The sequence below is a fragment of the Hoplias malabaricus genome, chromosome 11 (assembly GCF_029633855.1).
Source record: "Hoplias malabaricus isolate fHopMal1 chromosome 11, fHopMal1.hap1, whole genome shotgun sequence".
In the NCBI taxonomy this organism is placed as follows: Eukaryota; Metazoa; Chordata; class Actinopteri; order Characiformes; family Erythrinidae; genus Hoplias; species Hoplias malabaricus.
This window is the reverse complement of record NC_089810.1, coordinates 25,203,247-25,223,793: the sequence shown is the minus strand read 5'-3', so window position 1 is coordinate 25,223,793 and position 20,547 is coordinate 25,203,247. Positions and strand designations below refer to the sequence as shown.

Here is a 20,547-nt window from a genome sequence, read left to right as displayed (position 1 = left end):
AAACAGTGCTCAGAAAACGAGAGGAAAAAGCTCCCAGCAACACTAGAAAAAATATCCCATATTTAATACTGGAGCACATTTACAGTACAAGCCTCGTCACTTAACAATGAGGGTTAAAAAAATAAAATAAAATTATTTTATTAATCGTAATCGAGGTAAAATGTACAATTCATTGTGATATTGATTTGCGCTCATATTACCCAGCAATATATACATGTACGAAAATGCCTGATGCTCTTTACACTGTGTGAATGCTTTGTGTTGAGTGGACACACAGAAACAAAAAGTGGTAAAAATAAACAGACCTGTCAAAACAGCCACATTTTGTGGCCAGAAGTAATAACAACAGAAATAATGTGTCACAGAAATAATAACAATAAACAGCATAATTGTCATTTTAATACAATATTTTGCCACTGATTTAATTATAATAATAAAAGCATAATAATGCAATTACACCCCTTTAAAATTAAAAATTACTCAGGCAATGTCCCTATATTGTATAATTAGTCAGTAATGCAATTATTATTATCACATGCCTAAGGATAAAATCTCTGTACCTTAGCTTACATTGAAAATTACAGCTGTATTTCCTTCTAAGGCTACCATTTTGAAGATAAAAGTATATGTTCCCTTCCTGGATCAGGGCAGAAGGGCTTTAGCAGTCTAATGACCTCCAGGGCTATGTTGTCAGGAGCTGTTAGCTCCCAGTAGGGTCTCCCATGGCGCACAGGTCTGGAGTAAAGATCCAGACAAACACGATCCAAGAAGCAAACTTATGAACACCATAAAAGAAGTAAAGTTCACCCTGCCTGGGAGGGGGCTACCAGGACCTACCCCTGAAGCCAGGCCTGGGGCTAGTGTCTGACGGCGAGCATCTGGTGGCCGGGCATCCCACGTTACCTGGGAGACAAGCTCAACCCGAAAAGGCTGCGTACATCATGTGGGCCAACCACCCACAAGATCCAGAGTAGGGGTGTGGTGCAATGCCCATCGGGCACAGAGCGGGGGCAAGGGGGCCTCTGGCGTCGTGGAACTTGTCAGCGGAAACTGGTTCTTGGTACGTGGAACATAACCTCACTGGGGGGAAAGAGCTGGAGCTGGTGCTTGACATTGAAAGATACCAGCTAGATATAGCTTGGCTCACTTCTACACACTCTGGAACTCCTTGATAGGGAGTATTTGGCCTTTTTGGAGGTAGTGAGCTGCGTTGGTAACTTGAATAGTCCGAACCATCGTTAAACAACACAGGTGTTTCTCAAAATCGTTGTTCCACCGAACATTCAGAACACTATCGTTGAGTTGTGTAGTTGGAACTACAGCTTCAGACCTGTGGTTAGAAGCTTAGTTCCTGGTGACTACGCCATCGATGACGGAAGACACACTACATATACACACTATACAGTACCCTAATTCTACTGTGTCTGATGTGCAAATCATAAATAAAGTAATATAAAGTTTACCTAAGATTTAATACAGATCTGAGGGCAGTTTTGAACTTTTAAATAAAAACAATATAGTCTATACATAAATTAAATATTATTATTATTATTATTATTCATGTTTATATTTCATTTAATTTTATAACAATTATAAAAATGTTTGAAAAGTGTATTTAAAAAACCCTGGAATTAATACATAATCATCATTTAAACCCTCGTTTTAAATACCTCATCATGATTTTTATATATACACCTGAACTACGAATGACCATTATGAAATATATTGTGTAAGCTTAGAGATAAGTTTGAATAAAAGGAACAGGAGAGCAATACTTAAAGATTAGCAGCTTTCATTCCCTCAAAACTGTGTTATGCTGTGTTATGTTCCAGCGATAGTCTGTCTCATCTTGTCCCACTTGAAACAATAATGACATTACATGTTTAAGTTGTATGTTGGGGATGTAATAACTTTAATATAGTAGTTCAAGATGGATTTGAATATTGAATTTTATCTTCAGTTCACTGAAGAATGTCAACATGTCTTTTAAACAGATACAGATTTATAAATGCATTCATCACTAAGTACAAAACACATCACTTTTCCTGCAGAACTGTTGGACAGAATACATCTATTTCCTATTCCCCACCTCTAGGATGAGGAGTTGGGGCAGCAAGTAAGCCTGATTTACGGGCCTTTTTTGAAGTAGGGAATGGGTAGAAGGGATTGGATGCAGAAAGGATCAATCAAGGTCTATAAAAATGAAAAAAAAAGCTACTCATTATACAACCAGTACATTAATACAAATAAAGAGCTATATTAATTACTCTCTGGTAGGTGGGGGACACTGAAGATCTGAAGAGCTATACACTGCACTGGCCTCTGTGGTGAGGCAGCAGGATGGGCCTTAGAACCCTAAACACTTGAAGAACCTTTGTAAGATTAAAGGTTTCTTTGTATCATGAAAGTGTTCTTCAAATTGATGGAGAATGTGCAATAGATGGCTCTATATAGCAACATTTAGAAAAGGGTTCTATACGGCACAAAAAAGTGTACTTCTATTATTATAATTTCAAAATTGTAACAATAAAGGAACCGTTTATGGTGCCATACAGAAGTGTTTTCTACAAGGTGCTCTATAGAAACATCTATAGCACATACTTAATCAACCTGAAGAACACTTTCATGATGCAAAGGAACCTTTAATCATGCAAAGTTTCTTCAAGTGTTCTATGTAGAACTGTTTTCTGTAGAGCATTTTTTTAAAGTATGAGATATGGTATGATTAGGACATAAACACATAGCAGTTGTTTACCACCTGCTCTAAAGTGTTTAATTACTACAGGACTCACTCAAAAGTAAAAAATTTCAAACAAACCCTGAAAACTGGCACTTTAACTGTACCATTTGTGTGTGTGTGTGTGTGTGTGTTTGTAAACGTACCCCTGGTAGGCACTAACGTATAGAGAGTGTGTGCTGGGAAAGGCTGGCAGAGGACTCTCACCTCCAAGAGAACGTGTTCTGGAGGAGGTAGGGGAATGGAGTCTGAATGGACCCTGTTGCGGACTTCCATTGTGGAAGCATCTGCATATAGCTGTGGTCAAAAGCTTGTCAGTGCCTGTTATGGTGGCTACTCAAGGACTAATTGAAGGACACCGGGAGTGAAGGAAGCTGTCAAGCAGAAGAAGGAGGCTTTTCGATCCTGGCTGGCTCAGGGAACTCCCAATTCTGTGAATGGATACCGGTGGGCGAAAAAGGCTGCAGCTGTGGCAGTTGCAGAAGCAAAATCCAGAGCGTGGGAGAAGTTTAGAGAGGCCATGGAGAATGACTCCTGGGCAGCCTCAAAGAGGTTCTTGAAAACACTCCGACAGCTCAGCGGGAGGAGGGGGGACACTGTTCAAGCTGTGCTCAGTAAGGATTGTGAAACTCTGAACTTAACTGGGTGTATTGCCGGGTATTGGAAGGAGCACTTTGAGGAACCCCTTAACTTGAGAGGGCCAGAAGTGTCTGGGGTGTCAGATTCCATTTTTGGGCTAAAATCACTGAGGTAGTTAAAAATCTCCCCAGTGGCAAAGCCCCAGGAGTGGATGAGATCCACCCAGAGTCACTGAAAGCCCTCGATACTGTGGGGTTGTCTTGGCTGACATGCCTCTACAATATTGCATGGACTGCGGGAACAGTGCCTTTGGATTGGCAAACCAGGGTGGTTCCCATTTTGAAAAAAGCTGACCAAAGAATGTGTGCCAGTTATGGGGGCATCACACTTCTCAGCCTCCCTGGGAAAGTCTATGCCAGGGTGCTGGAAAGGAAAATCTATCTAAGGATAATGGAACCTAGGATTTTGGAGAAAGATCCATCAGTCCTCAATAACTTTAGACCAATCTCTAAGCTACCTTTCTTGTCAAAAGTCTTGGAAAAGTTTGTCTTTCATCAACTTTCTTCTTTTTCAGACAAACATAACATCTCAGACACATTTCAGTCATGTTTTAGAGCACACCATAGTACAAAGTCTGCTCTTCTTAAAGTATTAAATGACATACTCTTAGCTGTTGATTCAGGAAAGTGTGTTGTTTTAATTCTCCTGGACCTAAGCGCAGCCTTTGACACAGTTGACCACACCATCCTGTTAGATCGCTTGTTGTGTGATGTTGGCATCCAGGATCATGCATTGAAGTGGTTTGCCTCCTACTTAGAAAATTTAACTTTTTCTGTTAATATAGGACAGTCTTCCTCTTCCTCTCCAGCATCTCTTACTTGTGGTGTACCTCAGGGCTCTATCTTGGTACCCATCCTCTTTTCCCTGTATATGCTCCCTCTGGACCATTCCCATTTTATTAAGGTTTATCCATATAAATGGCCCACCCTGTATATGAAGTTATATATGTATCACTAAATTACCTGCCTTCTAACCCTCAGATAAATAAATAAACATGAAAAGAATGAATGAATTAATAAATGTTCTCATATATAGACATATTGATGAAAGAATCCAAAGCCTCTGATTTGTGTCTCGATTAAAATAAGGTGCAATACTGCCACCTTATGGTCATAAATTGACTGGGGACCTAAAAGAGCACTAGAAAAATCCAGCCTTCTAGTTTTTGAAGGATCATTGAAGACCCTTTGTGGATCAGAAGAAAAAAAGAACAAAAAGAATACAAAAGATGCAGCCTCTCTTCTTGCAAAAACAAGCTTAAGCCTTTGAAAATGAAAACATTAATTTCAACATTTCTTCTGTAACCAAAGAAACGTTGAGTTGGAGACTCAAAAAAGTATCATGTTGATTCATGTCTTAGCAAAAAAAAGCAGCTCTTTATGTTGTGTAATACAACTCTCTGCCTTATGAATGTGATTACACTGATTACTTACATACATAAAGAACACAAGCGAACAAAGTTTGTGGACTTTTACTTTTCTCAATTACAAAGTATCTTCTTGTACAAACAAGAAGATAAACAAGACAACGTCAATGTTCAGTTGCCTCTTATCATCACACGGTTTAAATCAATATCAGGCTTTTCCATAGCAATGTAAATGCATCCTGGATGTGTCTCTTAGAATGTGTTTCAGTGCATTCAACAAAAAATGTAGCAATAAAGGAGCTCCTTTTATACAGTGTAAGACAACACAGTAGCAAACAAAAGGAGGTAATGCTATACACACATGATCCTTTTTTCATGGTCAACAATAGAGCAAATATGTCCAGCTGTTTAACTATTTACCTGTTACGGCTACAAAAAATAAAATCGGAAATAAATATACACAGATCATGACCTCGTTTCAACACGCATCATCCATTTTATCAGCTCCACTGACCACATAGGTGCACTCTGTAGTGCTACTGTATTGACTGTAGTGTGTCAGTTACTCTGCATACATTGATGGCTCCCTTTCACCCAGTTCTTCAATAGTCAGAATCTCTAAACCATGTCAGTGTCACAGCAGCGCTGAGAATGAGACACCACCCAAATTATACCTGCTCTGTGGTGGTCCTATGAGGGCAAGGTAAAAAAAAAAGGTTAGCAAAGTATGCAGAGCAATGGATGTACCAGTCTGTAACTGCAGAACATCAAAGTGCTCAGTGGAACTGAGAGAATGGACGGAGAATGTAGAAACACTTTAGAAGTGTTTAGAAGAAGTCACTTTAATGCTTCGGCGTATCAGTGTAAAATTATATCAGATAATATTAATGTTTATGAGAGTCATTACCCCCTAAAATCTGAATCAATCAATACATCTGCTCAAGCCCCAGGAAACACCTGCGTGAAGGTTCTTTAATTGAATTTCACACCTGGCTATAATTGGGTAAAACAATCTCTTAATAAATTCTCATATTAATCCACAAAGCTAACAAAGTGCTGTCAGAATAAGGGCCTTTCTCCTCAAAGGTTCATCGTTGATCAAATACGAGGCTATACTTAGGAACTGTAAGAGCTAATACAGGGATTAAGTACCTTCTAACAGGTAAGAGACGATAAGCAAAACTTCAATGCAATATTAAACAGTTAATTAAATTAGAGATGGAGAAAAAGGGACAGCGAGGAGAGAAATGAGTACAGCACTGCTTTCCATCAAACCACACAGAAAAAAACCTACCTTATCCTAAAGTTTAAACACCCCACTGCAACAACAGTATGTTGTTCCAACAACACAGGGACTTAATCTGGAGATATACTGAGCCACAGAGCAGCTGAAGTTCTATTATTACACACGATTAAATATAATTAAATATGCCCAGATTTTGTGCTGTTTTAACCCATATAGCTACTAATCAATAACATAGTAGATAATTAATTACTCTGTCTAGGCAGGGTTCAGTGGGGCAGCCTTGGCCTAAAGCTTTGGGAAGTGGTTTTGGGACTGAAACATCACAGGCTTGGGCAGAGCTTCCTCTTCTCTGAAAATACATGGCTAACGTGTCCTTGAGGAAAGCACCTAATGCCCAACTGCCCGCTAGACACTGTGATGGATATATATATATATATATATATATATATATATATATATATATATATATATATATATATATATGAGAGAGAGAGAGAGAGAGAGAGAGAGAGAGAGAGAGAGAGAGGCTGTGCATTGTGGCCGCTCACAATCAAAATGTTTTCAAGTTCCAGTGGCTACAGTGCAAACTATTATTAAAAAATACAAGAAGTTCCGCACTGTGGACAATCTCAGAAGATGTGGTCAGAAGCCAAAAGTGGCACCTGTGCTAGCCAGGAGGATAGTGAAAGAGGTGAAAAAATATCCAAGGATCACCACCAAGGCCATCTTGGTGAATCTGGGCTCTGCTGGTGGCAACATCACAAGGCAGACAGTCCAACGGACACTGCACACTGCCGGGTCCCACAGACGCAGACCAAGGAGGACACCACTTCTCCAGAAAAGGCACACAAAACCCCGCTTGACCTTTGCAAATGCTCATCTGGACAAAGAAGAAGACTTCTGGTCTTCTGTTTTATAGTCAGATGAAACAAAAATTGAATTGTTTGGCCACAATGATGTGTCCTTCATTTGGTGTAAAAAAGGAGAAGCCTTCAACCTTAAGAACACCATCCCCACTGTCAAACATGGTGGTGAGAACCTAATGTGTTGGGGGTGTTTTTCAGCCAATGGACCAGGGAACTTGATCGCAGTAAATGGCACCATGAAAAAAGAGCAATACATCAAGATTCTCAACAACAACATCAGGCAGTCTGCAGAGAAACTTGGTCTTGGGAACCAGTGGACATTTCAGCATGACAACGACCCAAAACACACAGCAAAAGTGGTAAAGAAATGGTTAGCAGACAAAAACATTAACGTTTTGCAGTGGCCCAGTCAAAGTCCTGACTTGAATCTAATTGAGAATCTGTGGAGGGAGCTAAAGATCAGGGTGATGGCAAGGATACCCTCCAACCTCAAAGAGTTGGAGCTCATTGCCAAAGATCAATGGGCAAAAATACCAGTGGAGACATGCAAAAAACTGGTCAGCAATTACAGGAAGCGTTTGATTGCTGTAATAGCCAATAAAAGCTTTTCTATTAATTATTGAGAAGGGTATGAATAATTTTGGACATGCCATTTTTGTTCAAATGTGAATAAAAGCTGAGAAATATTTTTTCCACAATGATGCCTCTTGTACATCATCGTATTATCTCCTGGGAGATGCCTGTGTCGTTTCCAGTCAAAAATAAAATTGCTGGTTGAATAAAAGTAAATTTAAGTCAAAATTTGCCAGGGGTATGAATAATTTTGGGCTTGACTGTGTATATATATATATGTGTGTGTGTGTGTATGTATGTGTGTGTGTGTGTGTTCAATTAAATACACTAAAAAGACAAGATATTTAATGTTCAAACGGATAAACGTTATTGTCTATTTTTTTTGTCATTAATTTTTTTATTGCAGAATTATCAACCAACATATTACAATTACCTTTTAATTATGAACATTCACCTCGCCCATCCTTCTTTTTTCTCCCATAACCTCCATACTCCCCCCACCAACCCCCACCCCCATCCAGCAGTCCCAAATCCCTCTCCCACATTCACTCACCCCTGTCAATAATAAATCCTTCTAAGGTATTCCCCCACCCGCAGCCCGAATCCTTTCTCCACTCACCAGGGTTGCAATATCAACTTAACTATAGCAATCTTGTTTTAACAGCAGATTTTTTAACTTAGATATTAAGTCTGTCCACATTAAGATAGTATTTGGTCATGCCTCATTAATTCCTGCTGATGAAAACTCCAGGTAAGAAATGTCTAGGAAGCACCGCATCCAAAGTGTATAGTTTTTTTTTATTTGAGGCCTGCAACACATTCCAATTCCAAAATAGCTTGGACAGGGGCATGTTTACCAATGTGTTACATCACCTTTCCTTTTAACAACACTCAATAAGCGTTTGGGAACTGAGGACACTAATTGTTGAAGCTTTGTAGGTGGAATTCTTTCCAAATCTTGTCTGATGTACAACTTCAGTTGCTCAACAGTCCAGGGTCTCCATTGTCGTATTTTGTGCTTCATAATGCGCTATACATTTTCAATGGGAGACAGGTCTGTACTGCAGGCAGGCCATCCCTGGAAAAGACGTTGCTTGGATGGCAGCATATGTTGCTCCAAAACCTATATGTACCTTTCATTATTAACGGTGCTTTCACAGATGTGCACGTTACCCATGCCATAGGCACTAACACACCCCCATACCAACAGAGATGCTGGCTTTTTAACTTTGCACTGATAACAATCTGGACAGTCCTTTTCCTCTTTGGCTCACAGGACACGACGTCCCTGATTTCCAAAAACAATTTGAAATGTGGATTTGTCAGACCACAGGACATTTTTCCACTTTGTGTCAGTCCATCTAAGATGAGCTCGGGTTCAGAGAAGCTGGTGGCGTTTCTGGGTGTTGTTGATATACGGCTTTCGCTTTGCATGGTAGAGTTTTAACTTGCACTTGTAGATTGAGTGACAAACTGTGTTCAATGACAATGGTTTTTTTTGAGCATTCCTCAACTTTCCCAATCTTTTGTTGCCCCTGTCCGAGCTTTGGAACGTTTTGCACGCCTCATATTCAAAATGATTGAATATTTGAAAAAAAAAAAAAAACAATAAAGTTTATCAGTTTGAACATTAAATATCTTGTCTTTGTAGTGTATTCAATTGGGTATAGGTTGAAAAGGATTTGCAAATCATCGTATTCTGTTTTTATTTATGTTTTACACAAGTGAAAACATTGTGACTATTTGTTTCACATTGAAAATCAGAATGTTACTGTCATGTGTGGAATTTCATCTTGTGAAATTACGATTTTTCCATTTTCTGGGTTCAGTGATGAGTCACTGTGACTACAAGCAGCTGTTAAAAGAAGGAAGGAAATCTCTAGTTCCTCAGGACCACACCAATTGGGTGTTTTACATGCTCTAATGCAGTCACCAAGAGTCAGGTATAAGTCAGGTATGTGTACTCTATTCAAGACATTTGTGGACACTAGCTTTATTTCTGAAATTAAGGTTCTTAATGGGGAGTTCCCTGTTGTTGCAGCAAGAGCTTCTTTTTACTTCTGTGAGGATTGGATGGCAGCCACTTTTGGGCAGTGCTGTATATGTGTATAATAATCTACACATGCACTAAAATAAGAAGTTCATGCGGTGGTGGTATGAAAACAGAGTCACAGAGTGGTCCAAAAGCTGGATAGGAGAGAAGAGGCAAGGGGGTGCTCACGGTTTCAGTCTGTGCACAGTAGGAATGAACCAGCCAGAACATTATCAATTATTTGGAAAAACCTTCTCCATCACCCTTTTTCGTATTTCATCATTTCGATATTCAAAATTTTTTCATTTTTGCGATACTTGGGTATTTTTGTGACTTCTTGGCCTTTATCCATTGAGGTTTTTTATGCGCATATGCATAATTAGCAAAAATTCAGTACATGGAATACCTGATCATACACATATACCAGAACATTTAAGGACATTAACTGGTAGCGGTGTACACCAATCAACCATGAGATTATGACAACTTCCATGTTTCTAAACTCCCATTCTCTGAGTTCCACTGACCATAGAGGTGAACTTTGTAGTTTTCTAATTACAGACTAGTCCGTTTGTTGCTCTGTATACACAGCAAATTCACCAGTGTTATCACTAATGGTGTTAACACTGGTGAATTTGTTGTGCATATTCTTCAATGGTCAGGACCACCACATAGTAGGTTTGAGAGAACGGACAGTGATTGTACAAACAAGGAAGTGGTCATAACATTATGGTTGATTGATCAGTGTATGTGTGAATGCAAATGTACACATTGTTTATACTGGACATTACTCAGACTTTACCCTGCCCGTCCTCTAGTAAAATGTCTGGGAAATGTCTCAATGAGCCCATTTGTGAATTCATTCACACTGTATACAGAACATGTCCTGTAGTGAGAGCATTTCTCATACTGAAAATCTATATGTGTGAAAGGCATGTTCCGTAATTCTCTGTATGTTTCCTTGAATTCACATGTAAAAAAAACTATTGTCATATGCAAGACCATGAACATATCGTCATTGTTATGTTTCAAGGTAAAAAAGGCATATTCTATTTAGCAAGCATTTCATGTGATTGGTATAACATTTAAATATCAAAAATGTGCTCCAACTTCTGCACAAGCCCAATTATTTATTTTTTCCTCAGTAGGTTAAATTCAGAAATACATAATAACTGTGTATTAACGTGTGCAGATGTTTGATCTCTGTAGAGGATGAGTACTTATTTTCAGATAGACAATCCAAACAATAACCCTGAGGCACTCAAACATTAATGGTTTATGACATGTACACACCCAATCGGAGCACATCCGTTACATGTGAAACGAAACTGTTCCTGGCTATATTTCATTAATAACATTATTTTATATGGAACTGGTTGAGGTTATTTGGTTTATCTGAGCACTGAGTGAATACAATTCAACTGCGGCCTGTTTACAGCTTATATTAACAAAACACAACACCCATTATTTTACCATATAAAAGAACAGATGTAAAATATGATTGTACCTGTGGAGTGGTGACTCTGAAGGTGGCACCGGTTGTTGGGGTCGCAGGTCGCGGGGCCAGGTTACTCTGAACTTGAGTCTGAGCTTGAGCTTGAGCCTGAGCCTGAGCCTGAGCCTGAACCTGAGCTTGAGCTTGAGCTTGAGCTTGAGCCAGAGCTTGCTGAGGAACCATCACCAGCTGCCCAAGCTCTGTCCGGACCAAAACCATCCCTAAAACATAAACAAACACACTTAGAAAACGTATTTAAGAGAGTGATACACACTTCAGTTAAAAGTTATTTGGTTGCACCGTGGAAAGGGTGAGGGTTTTTAAAATAAAATATCCATTGTCATTTTTAATACTATGCAACAGTTACCAAAAATGACTAGAGAGCAGAAAGATGAATTTTGAATTATAATTATATATTAAATATTATATACTATATATAATGTATATATACATTAAGGCTTCACACGACTCGCAGACAGGTGCGATAACTGCCCAGATGTGTTAGCTTAAGTGCCCATAGGGATGAACAATAAAAATCAGTATTTTTATGGTACAAAATTAATTACTTTAATACCAATCAGGAATTGCAGGCAAATAATTAAAGAGGACGTATTGAGAATAAATTACTGGTTCATGCACTGTGATGTAAGACCATCCAGTTTTTGTGACCTGCTTATATCTAACAAAATGGGATAAAAGGTGTCGCTCTGATTTTGTGCTGCATATTATGTAGGGTGTAGGCATTTTAGAATGGTCCTGCCTCCTCTAAGTCTGTCCAATCACAGCACTGGACCTGCACTTATTTGAGAGCAAGGTGAGATGAGGTTAAATAGAATAGAATAAAACTAAGAAATCAGCACAGAAAAATTTGAGTACTGATTAAATATGGAGATAACAAGTAAGGAGAAGCAAGAGAACTGAGTGAAAATGGCTAAAATCCAGAGCTTCTGTTCCTCGCATCTGGGTTTATTATTCAGTAACAACTAGCAATTAATCATTAACTTCTGTTAATAATTCAGCTACACGAAAGGGAATGCAGTTACACTGAATATTAGATTGGCTGTGTCTCTGTTGTAATTTACTTTTAAATCTTGTACATATCATCGCTGTCCAATTAAAAACATGTATCTCCAAAAAAGGTAACAATGCAGGAGAAGGAACATTATTAACTTTGGAAGTTAAAATAAAATTATGTCATTCCATGTAATTTTGGAGCCTTTTCATTGGTCCATTCATCATGTCATTTTCACACAATGGGTCAGCTGCTGTGTTCAAATGATTTAGTAAACTAAATATCAACAAAAATGGAGATCAGCAGAGACAGACAGCAGAGTGTATTCTGTGTGGAATCATCCGTCCACAAATAACAGACACTGCTGTTTCTGATCCGCTAGTCCGCTAGTTAGAGTGTGTGACTTTTCTTAGGCCAAGGGGTGTATTTTTGAAACAACCTTGTAAAGTAACAACATTAAACTACTTTTTTTACCCTCCAGCAGAGCACTTCTATCGCCCAGGACTGATAGATAAGCATCCAGTCATTCTTTCTCTCACAAATGCAGAGTGTTTTCCTTTCCCTAGGAATCTCAGTTCTGCAACAGGTGAGTGGAGCAGCAGGCAAGAGACACAGAGCAAGAGCATTTTCCACAGGAGCAGGAGAAGAATATAGACTTTAGAAAAGTGTAGTATACATACTCTGTTAACATGTGAGTGTGAGGAAGGAAAAAAACAACAAAACCTGATTTTCAGACTGCCTTCACAGAAAAAAAGCATGCTTGTTAAATCAGGTTTCTGACATGCCAGGCTGACCACAATATGTGAAAACACACCTGATGTCAACATTAACTCCTCCAGGAAAACTGCCATTTCTGATTGATATGGCTACTGTGACCGAAATGTGACCAATAGTTCATTTCTAGTTCTAGTCAACAGTAAACCCACTGGTGTGAAGTCACTCTGTGAACTGAATGAACTTAAAGCATATTCAATGCATACACTAAAGTAAATCTTAGGCTGTTTACTGTACAGATTAGTACACTATTAGCACATTACAGCTGCAGAATGTCTTTTAAGGTTCCTTTGCTCAGTAGAGTTAATGGAATTCAGCTTCTGGGAGCTCACAGAACAGTTTGCATGTTAAAAATGAATTACTAAAACTTCCCCTTTGTGTCAGTAGTTTAATATGGTGTAGTGTCAATGTTTTCCTTCTAATGCAACCTATTATGCAGTGTACACTGTAGTGTTAGTTTAGTAGGTTTAGCACTCGAGTTGGTGTAGACTAATATGTGGAGTAGTTAAGCATCCTTTAGTGTAGAGTAAAATAGTATTACGCATTACATGATAGTACATTATTGTTCACTAAACTACACTACAAACCATAGCACAGTGAACTTACACTATAGTATACTGAACTAACTACTAGAGAACACTAGACTATACACTACAATAAGTTCAATAATCTACACCACATACTACTGTACTCTAATGTAATAGCCTTTTTTACTATAGTACCCTCTATTATACACTACATTAAACTCCACTAAACTATACCAAATCCTAAAATGTAGTGCACTTGCAGTGCCTTATGTAATAAACTAAAATACTACACTACAAAATAAAGTTCAGTAATCTGCACCACATATTACTGTGCACTACACAAACACTACAGCCTACTTTTCTCAACTACTGTAAACTATTATAGCCTACTTTACTGTACTGTAGAGTTTACTGTATCTTAACAGTTTAGTATAGTAGGCTATAGTGGACTTTACTGTATGCATTTGTTGTAGTTTACTGAAAGCAGTGTATAATATAGTGGATTTTAATATATATTATAATAGGCTATGGTGTAGGTGTACTGTACTTTTTGTATGTATGTAATGTAAATCATTGTAGTTTATAGTTGCAATGTAAGGGTGGTGTATTTTGAGCGGGAGTTTTAAACTCCCTCTCTCTCACCGGGCGGGATGGTGAATCCCGGCGGCAACTGGATGGTCGCCTGCTGCTGCTGCGGTGCTCTGACGATCAGCTGTGGGGCCACGATCCTTTGCGGCGCAGCGAGCGGGGCACGAGCCTGCGGTGCCTGGGGCGGTGTCGCGAGAGGCGTCAGCCTCACGGAGGCGGCGGCGGTGGTGACGGCGGTGGTGATGGTGTTAACGGCTGCACAAGAGCTCGGAACCGGGCTTTGGCTCGTGACGGCTACGGTAACGGCTACTGTTGCGGTTACAGTAGTTGTTCCGGTGACAGTAGCAGTGGTGACGACTGTCTCAGCTTTTGATCCGCTCGGGCTTTTCTCCGGACTGTTGTAGTTGACGTGCGTCGTCGTAGCAGGTCCGAGCGCGCCCTGCTGCACGAGCGCGGACACCGTGGTGCCGCTGCGGTTCTGCGAGAGGCTCGCGACGACGTGGTTCGGTAGCCGGTGGAGCGCGATTGTAGGTGTCCCGCGGTCTAGCGCGCCTGTGCCGGTCACGGAGAACGTCGTTGCGGTCGCAGTCGTGGTGCTGCTGGTCGTAGTGGTTTGTGTCATGTTGGTCGTAGTTGTCGTTACTGTAGCCGTTACCGGTGAGGTCCCTTGTGTCGTTCCCGCGTGTGAGGACGCCGTTGTGACGGAGTCGGTAGCACCAGTAGTTGAAGTAGTTGTTGTAGCAGTGGTGCTCTTGTTGTTGCTCTTCGCCGGTGAGCTCGTGCCGCCTTCGCCGTTCACACTCTGAGCTGCAGAGCGCCTCGTGCGCAAAGAGGCGCCCAGTGTCCCGTGCGGCTGCCGTCTGCGCGTGTCGTACTCCCGCGAGTTTGCCGCTTTGTTCCCGACACTGCTGAGCGCAGAAGTTGCCGTTAGCTCCACGAGACCCTCGGTTGGGGTGCTGCTGCTTGAGCTGGCGCCCGCGCTCGTTCCATGGGGTCGGGAGGCGCTCGCGCTGCTGTCGGAGTCCTGAGCCGTAAGGACTTTGCGCGGCGACGGCTGCTGCTGTTGTAGTTGTTGTTGTTGTTCGGATGTGTTGCTGCTGCTGATGATGATGTTGATGTTGTTGTTGTTGCCCCCTCGCGCAGGCAAAGCTCGCGCTAAACGGTGGTTCGCGCCTCCTCCTCCTACTGCTGCTGCTGCGCGCACCACCGCGGTCGTAGCGGCCCCTGACGCCGTGGCGGCAGCTCCCGACGCCGCGCCGCCGAGCTGCGACTCCAGCGAGCCCACCAGATCACTGACGGCTTTCTCGTCCACCTCCGAGAACAGCATGTCTTCCAGAGGGTCGGAGGAACCCGCCATCTTTGATGCAGATCGCTGTGCTGTGAGCTCGAGCGCCAGCTGACGCACTGCGCACGCGTGTTACCAGGGCATTGTGGGAACGGACCAATGACGTCACGGACACCTCCATTTTTTTTTTTTTTTTTTTTTTTGCTTTTCCTCCAACGGGGATTTTTTTACTGTAAACTTACTTCCCATTTTTAAATATTATACACAGACTATACACAGACTGCCTGAGTAGACTACTGTACCCTGGAGTCTATAGTCGGGTCTAAACCTCTTCACATATACTCTGTGTAGAATGTAGGAAATATGCGTGTATCTACGTACAATCTGAATAGTTTGTGTGTAATCTATGGATAATGCATGTATTATATGTGTATAATCTGTAAATAATCTGTTAATAATCAGGGTATAGTCTGTGTATAGAACGTAACTATGTAGCTGCCACACATAAAAAATACTAATGTCATTATTACAAGATCTTATGTCATAATTATGAGATGAGCATCTTGTTAAGAGATAGCATCTCATTATGAGATAATGTATAATAACGTAAAAACAACATAAGCTATTATGTCGTAATTACGAGATACATCTTAAGACATAAGACGTAATTATGACATAAGCGTCTCATAAACATGAAATAATATCTGTTTTCTTGTTTACTTTTTTGTTTGTTAGTTTTTTGTTTACTTTTTGTATAAATATATACATGTGCTGTTTATATGCACCCTAAATTTTCTGCACTTGGGTTGTGTGGTAGATTTGGTAAGTTACTAACTTAAGCTAATTTTTTTCATCTATGTTTTTTCTTATTTCCCTTTTTAAATACCTTTTATTTATTTTACATTTCTATGTAAGCCTCCTGTATATTTATAAACCTTGTGTATTTGTGTTGGTTTTACTTACTTAAAGTACAATTTGATTAATTTTGTTTCAAAATTAGTTTTATTTATATTTATTTAAATAAAAATTAATTTACAAATGCAACAAATAGTCCTGTGAAGGACTGCTCCCACCGCCCACCCACTATGTTTTCTTGCCTTTAACTCACACTAAAAGATAAAATTCATTTCATTCCATACATGAAAGTGTTGAATGTATTTAAACAATCTACATCCAAAAATATAATTTGAGTAACATGTACTCATTCTCAAATTATACCTGGATGTGTGTGATTTAATTTCATGCAGACTTTTTGAGTGGAGTGTTATGTATGTTGATTTTTTAATGGCCTATAGTCTAATAATTTGTTAGATTAACCATAATATTAATTATTTTGCATTGTAACTTATCTATGTAAATAGATGAATTATCTGCAATCATGAAATGTCTTATAGATGTATCTCATAATAACAAGATGTTGTCTCTCGTAATTATGTCATGATAGGCTATGTTGTTTTAATGGCATAATATCTAGTAATAACAAGATGCTTATCTTGTATGTCATTATGACATATGATTTTGTAATTCTTTTTGTAATTGTTTTTATCATCTTTGAACAATTTGCATATGGTCTATGGTCAGTGAATAATGTGTGAATTCTGTGTAAAATCTATGTATGGTCTATCAATAATGTGTTTGTAGTGTATATTAGTTGTGACTGATCTCTGTTCTCTGTGAATAGTCTGTTTACAGACTGTGTGGATAAAGTCTATGGTCAATGTATATAAGTTATATTTAGAAGATCTTACACATTCAGTTCTTTAACACAGACAATGAAGGTATTTAGCAGTAGTGTGTAAATGCTTCTCTCTCTCTCTCTCTCTCTCTCTCTCTCTCTCTCTCTCTCTCTCTCTCTCTCTCTCTCTCTCTAATGTTCTTAGAGACCAGGATGGGCCTCTACTGCAAGGCGGGAATATACCCTGGAGGGGGTCACAGACAGTCACCCGGAGCAGGAATCAAACCCACAACCTCCAGGTCCCTGGAGCTGTGTGACTGCGACACTAACTGCTGTGCCACCGTGGCGCCCTTATGCAACTTCTAATCAAATCAAATTATATTTATTATTATAGAAGATTTACAACTGATGCTGACACAAAGCAGCTTCACAGAAGCAGTAAAGACAAAGTTTTAAACATGAAATGTACAACCCCCAGGTGAGCAAGCCAGGGATGACAGTGGCAAGGAAAAACTCCTTCAGAGCTGAGGAAGAAATCTTGGGAGGAACTAAGGCTCATAAGTGTGGACCTATCCTCCTCTGGTCAATCTACCTGCAAATTTGTGACAAAAAAGGACCCACATACGTCTGCTGTTATGCTCATGTTTACTGATATAATTATAGTATATGTATGTAAGAAAGTATGGTGATGATATTATTATAATAATTATTACTATTATCATTATTATTGTTATTATTATTATTAGTAGTAGTAGTGGGTCCAAAGCCTACCTGGAATCAGTGGGCGCAAGGCGGGAAGTCCTTCACAGGGCGACACACACATTTGGACATTTTGAGTCGCCAATCCACCTACCAACGTGTGTCTCCTCACAGATGGGACTTGAACCCACAACCTCCAGGACCTTGGACCACCAATAACGTACATGATGTGTTGCTTTCAGTAATGATCATCATCATCATTTTCTTCTCCGCTTCTCTATTTCAGGGTCGCGGTGGCAACAGGGCGAGCAAAGAAGCCCAGACGTCTCTGTCCCTTGCAACATCCACCAATTCCTCCTGGGGGATCCCAAGGCGTTCCCAGGACAGCTGGGAGATATAATCCCTCCAGCGTGTCCTGGGTCAACCCCGGGGCCTCCTTCCAGTTGGACGTGCCTGGTATACCTCCAGTGGGAGGCGTCCAGGAGGCATCCTGATCAAATGCCCAAACCACCTCAACTGACTACTCTCAATGCGAAGGAGCAGCGACTCTACTCCAAGCTCCTCCCTGGTCACTGAGCTCCTCACCCGATCACGGAGAGTACGCCCAGCGACCCTTCGGAGAAAGCTCATTTCGGCCGCTTGTATCCGCGATCTTGTTCTTTCGGTCATTACCCAGAGCTCATGACCATAGGTGAGAGTGACCGCATTACTGCAGACGCTGCACCTATCCTACGGTCAATCTCACCATCCCTCTTCCCATCACTCGTGAACAAGATCCCGAGATACTTGAACTCCTTCACTTGGGGCAGGTTCTCACCCCTTACCTGAAGGGAGCATGCCATCTGTTTCCGGGAGATAACCATGGCCTCAGATTTGGAGGTGCTGATCCGCATACCGACCGCTTCACACTCGGCTGCAAACTGCTCAAGTGAATGCTGGAGGCCTCCGTGCGAAGAAGCCAGAAGAACAACATCGTCCGCAAAAAGCAGAGATGCCACCTCCCGAGATCCTCGACGGAAGCCCTCCTGCCCCAGGCTATGCCGCGCCACCCTGTCCATGAATATCAGGAACAGGAGTGGAGATAAGGCACAGCCCTGACGGAGTCCAATGCCCACACTGAACAAGCCTGACTTACTACCAAGGATGCGAACACAACTCAAACTCTGGGAGTACAAGGACCGTACGGCTCGCCGGAGCGACCCTGGCACCCCATACTCCTGGAGCACCTCCCACAGAATCTCTCGGGGAACACGGTCATATGCCTTCTCCAAATCCACAAAGCATGTGTAGAGTGGAGTAGCAAATTCCCACGCCCCCTCAATCATCTGTGCAAAAGTAAAGAGTTGGTCCGTAGTTCCACGGCCAGGACGAAATCCGCATTGTTCCTCCAATATCCTAGGTTCGACTATCGGACGGATTCTCCTTTCCAGCACCTTGGCATAGACTTTCCCCGGGAGGCTGAGAAGTGTAATGCCACGATAATTGGCACACTTTCTCCGGTCCCCTTTTTTGAAAATAGGAACCACCACCCCGGTTTGCCAATCCAAAGGCACCGTTCCTGAGGTCCATGCGATATTGTATAGGCGTGTCATCCAAGACAGCCCCACAGTATCGAGTGCCTTCAGTAACTCTGGGCGAATCTCATCCACTCCTGGAGCTTTGCCACTGCGAAGCTTTTTCACCACCTCAGTGACTTCAGCCAAGGAAATGGAATCTGACCCCCCAGACACTTCTGGCCCTACCTCCTGTACAGGAGGCATGTCTCTCGGGTTAAGGAGTTCCTCAAAGTGCTCCTTCCAACGCCCAACAATACGCTCAGTCGAGTTCAGAGTTTCACCATCCTTGCTGAGCACAGCTTGGACAGTGTCCCCCCTCCCCCTCCTGAGCTGTCGGAGTGTTTTCCAGAACCTCTTTGAGGCCGCCCGGAAGTCATTCTCCATGGCCTCTCCAAACTCCTCCCATGCTCTGGATTTTGCTTCAGCAACTGCCACAGCTGCAGCCTTTTTCGCCTGCCGGTACCCATCCGCAGAATCGGAAGTTCCCCGAGCTAGCCAATCTGGAAAAGCCTCCTTCTTCCGCTTGACAGCTTCCCTCACCCCTGGTGTCCACCAACGGGTTCTTGGGTTGCCGCCATAACAGGCACCGACAAGCTTTTGACCACAGCTACATGCAGCCGCTTCCACGATGGAGGTCCGGAACAGTGTCCATTCAGACTCCATTCCCCCTACCTCCTCCGGAACATGTGAGAAGTTCTCTCGGAGGTGAGAGTTGAAATCCATCCGGACAGAGTCATCCGCCAGCTTTTCCCAGCACACCCTCACAATACGTTTGGGTTTACCAGGTCTGTCCGGCAGCTTTCCCCGCCATCGGATCCAACTCACCACCAGATGGTGATCGGTTGACAGCTCAGCCCCTCTCTTTACCCGAGTGTCCAAAACATACGGCCTCAGGTCAGAAGACACAACCACAAAGTTGATCATTGACCTTTGGCCCAGAGTGCTCTGGTACCAAGTACACTTATGAGCAATCTTATGTTCGAACATGGTGTTCGTTATGGACAAACCATGGCTAGCACAGAAGTCCAACAACATCACACCACTCGGGTTTAGATCAGGCAGTCCGTTCCTCCCAATCACTCCTCTCCAGGTTTCCCAGTCATTGCCAACGTGAGCATTGAAGTCCCCCAGCAAAACAACAGAGTCAGTGCATGGAATCCCCTCTAGAACTCCAGTCACTGCCTCCAAGAAGGCCGAATACTCTGAGCTGCTGTTCGGTGCATACGCACACACAACAGTCAAAGTTTTCCTCTCTGCAAGCCGGAGCCGCATTGAGGCGACCCTCTCGTTTACTGGGACAAACTCCAGCTGTACAGGCGCCAGCCGGGGACTTGTGAGTATCCCCACACCCGCCCAGCGCCTCTCACCCTGTGCAACTCCTGAGTAAGAGAGAGACCAACCCCTATCGAGGAGTTTGGTTCCAGAGCCTACACTGTGTGTAGAGGTGAGCCCAACTATATCTAGCTGGTATCTCTCA

The 20,547-nt window shown here is 41.8% G+C and overlaps 1 protein-coding gene across 7 annotated transcripts in view; it reads right to left on the bottom strand.

Moving 5' to 3' along the window:
- The window catches only part of LOC136709683 (transcription initiation factor TFIID subunit 4-like), a 108,450-nt gene extending 93,237 nt beyond the window's left edge, over nucleotides 1–15,213 (bottom strand). For all 7 annotated transcript variants that reach the window (XR_010804514.1, XR_010804515.1, XR_010804516.1 and 4 more), the window contains exons 1-2: nucleotides 13,910–15,213; nucleotides 10,967–11,175 (exon numbers count right to left, since the gene is read on the bottom strand). Coding sequence is in view for 4 of the 7 variants with exons in the window: in XM_066685105.1 (XP_066541202.1) it covers nucleotides 10,967–11,175; nucleotides 13,910–15,212 (1,512 nt within the window). In the remaining 3 variants the exon portion in view is untranslated. The remainder of the gene's footprint in view (nucleotides 1–10,966; nucleotides 11,176–13,909) is intronic.
- Nucleotides 15,214–20,547: the final 5,334 nt, after the last annotated feature.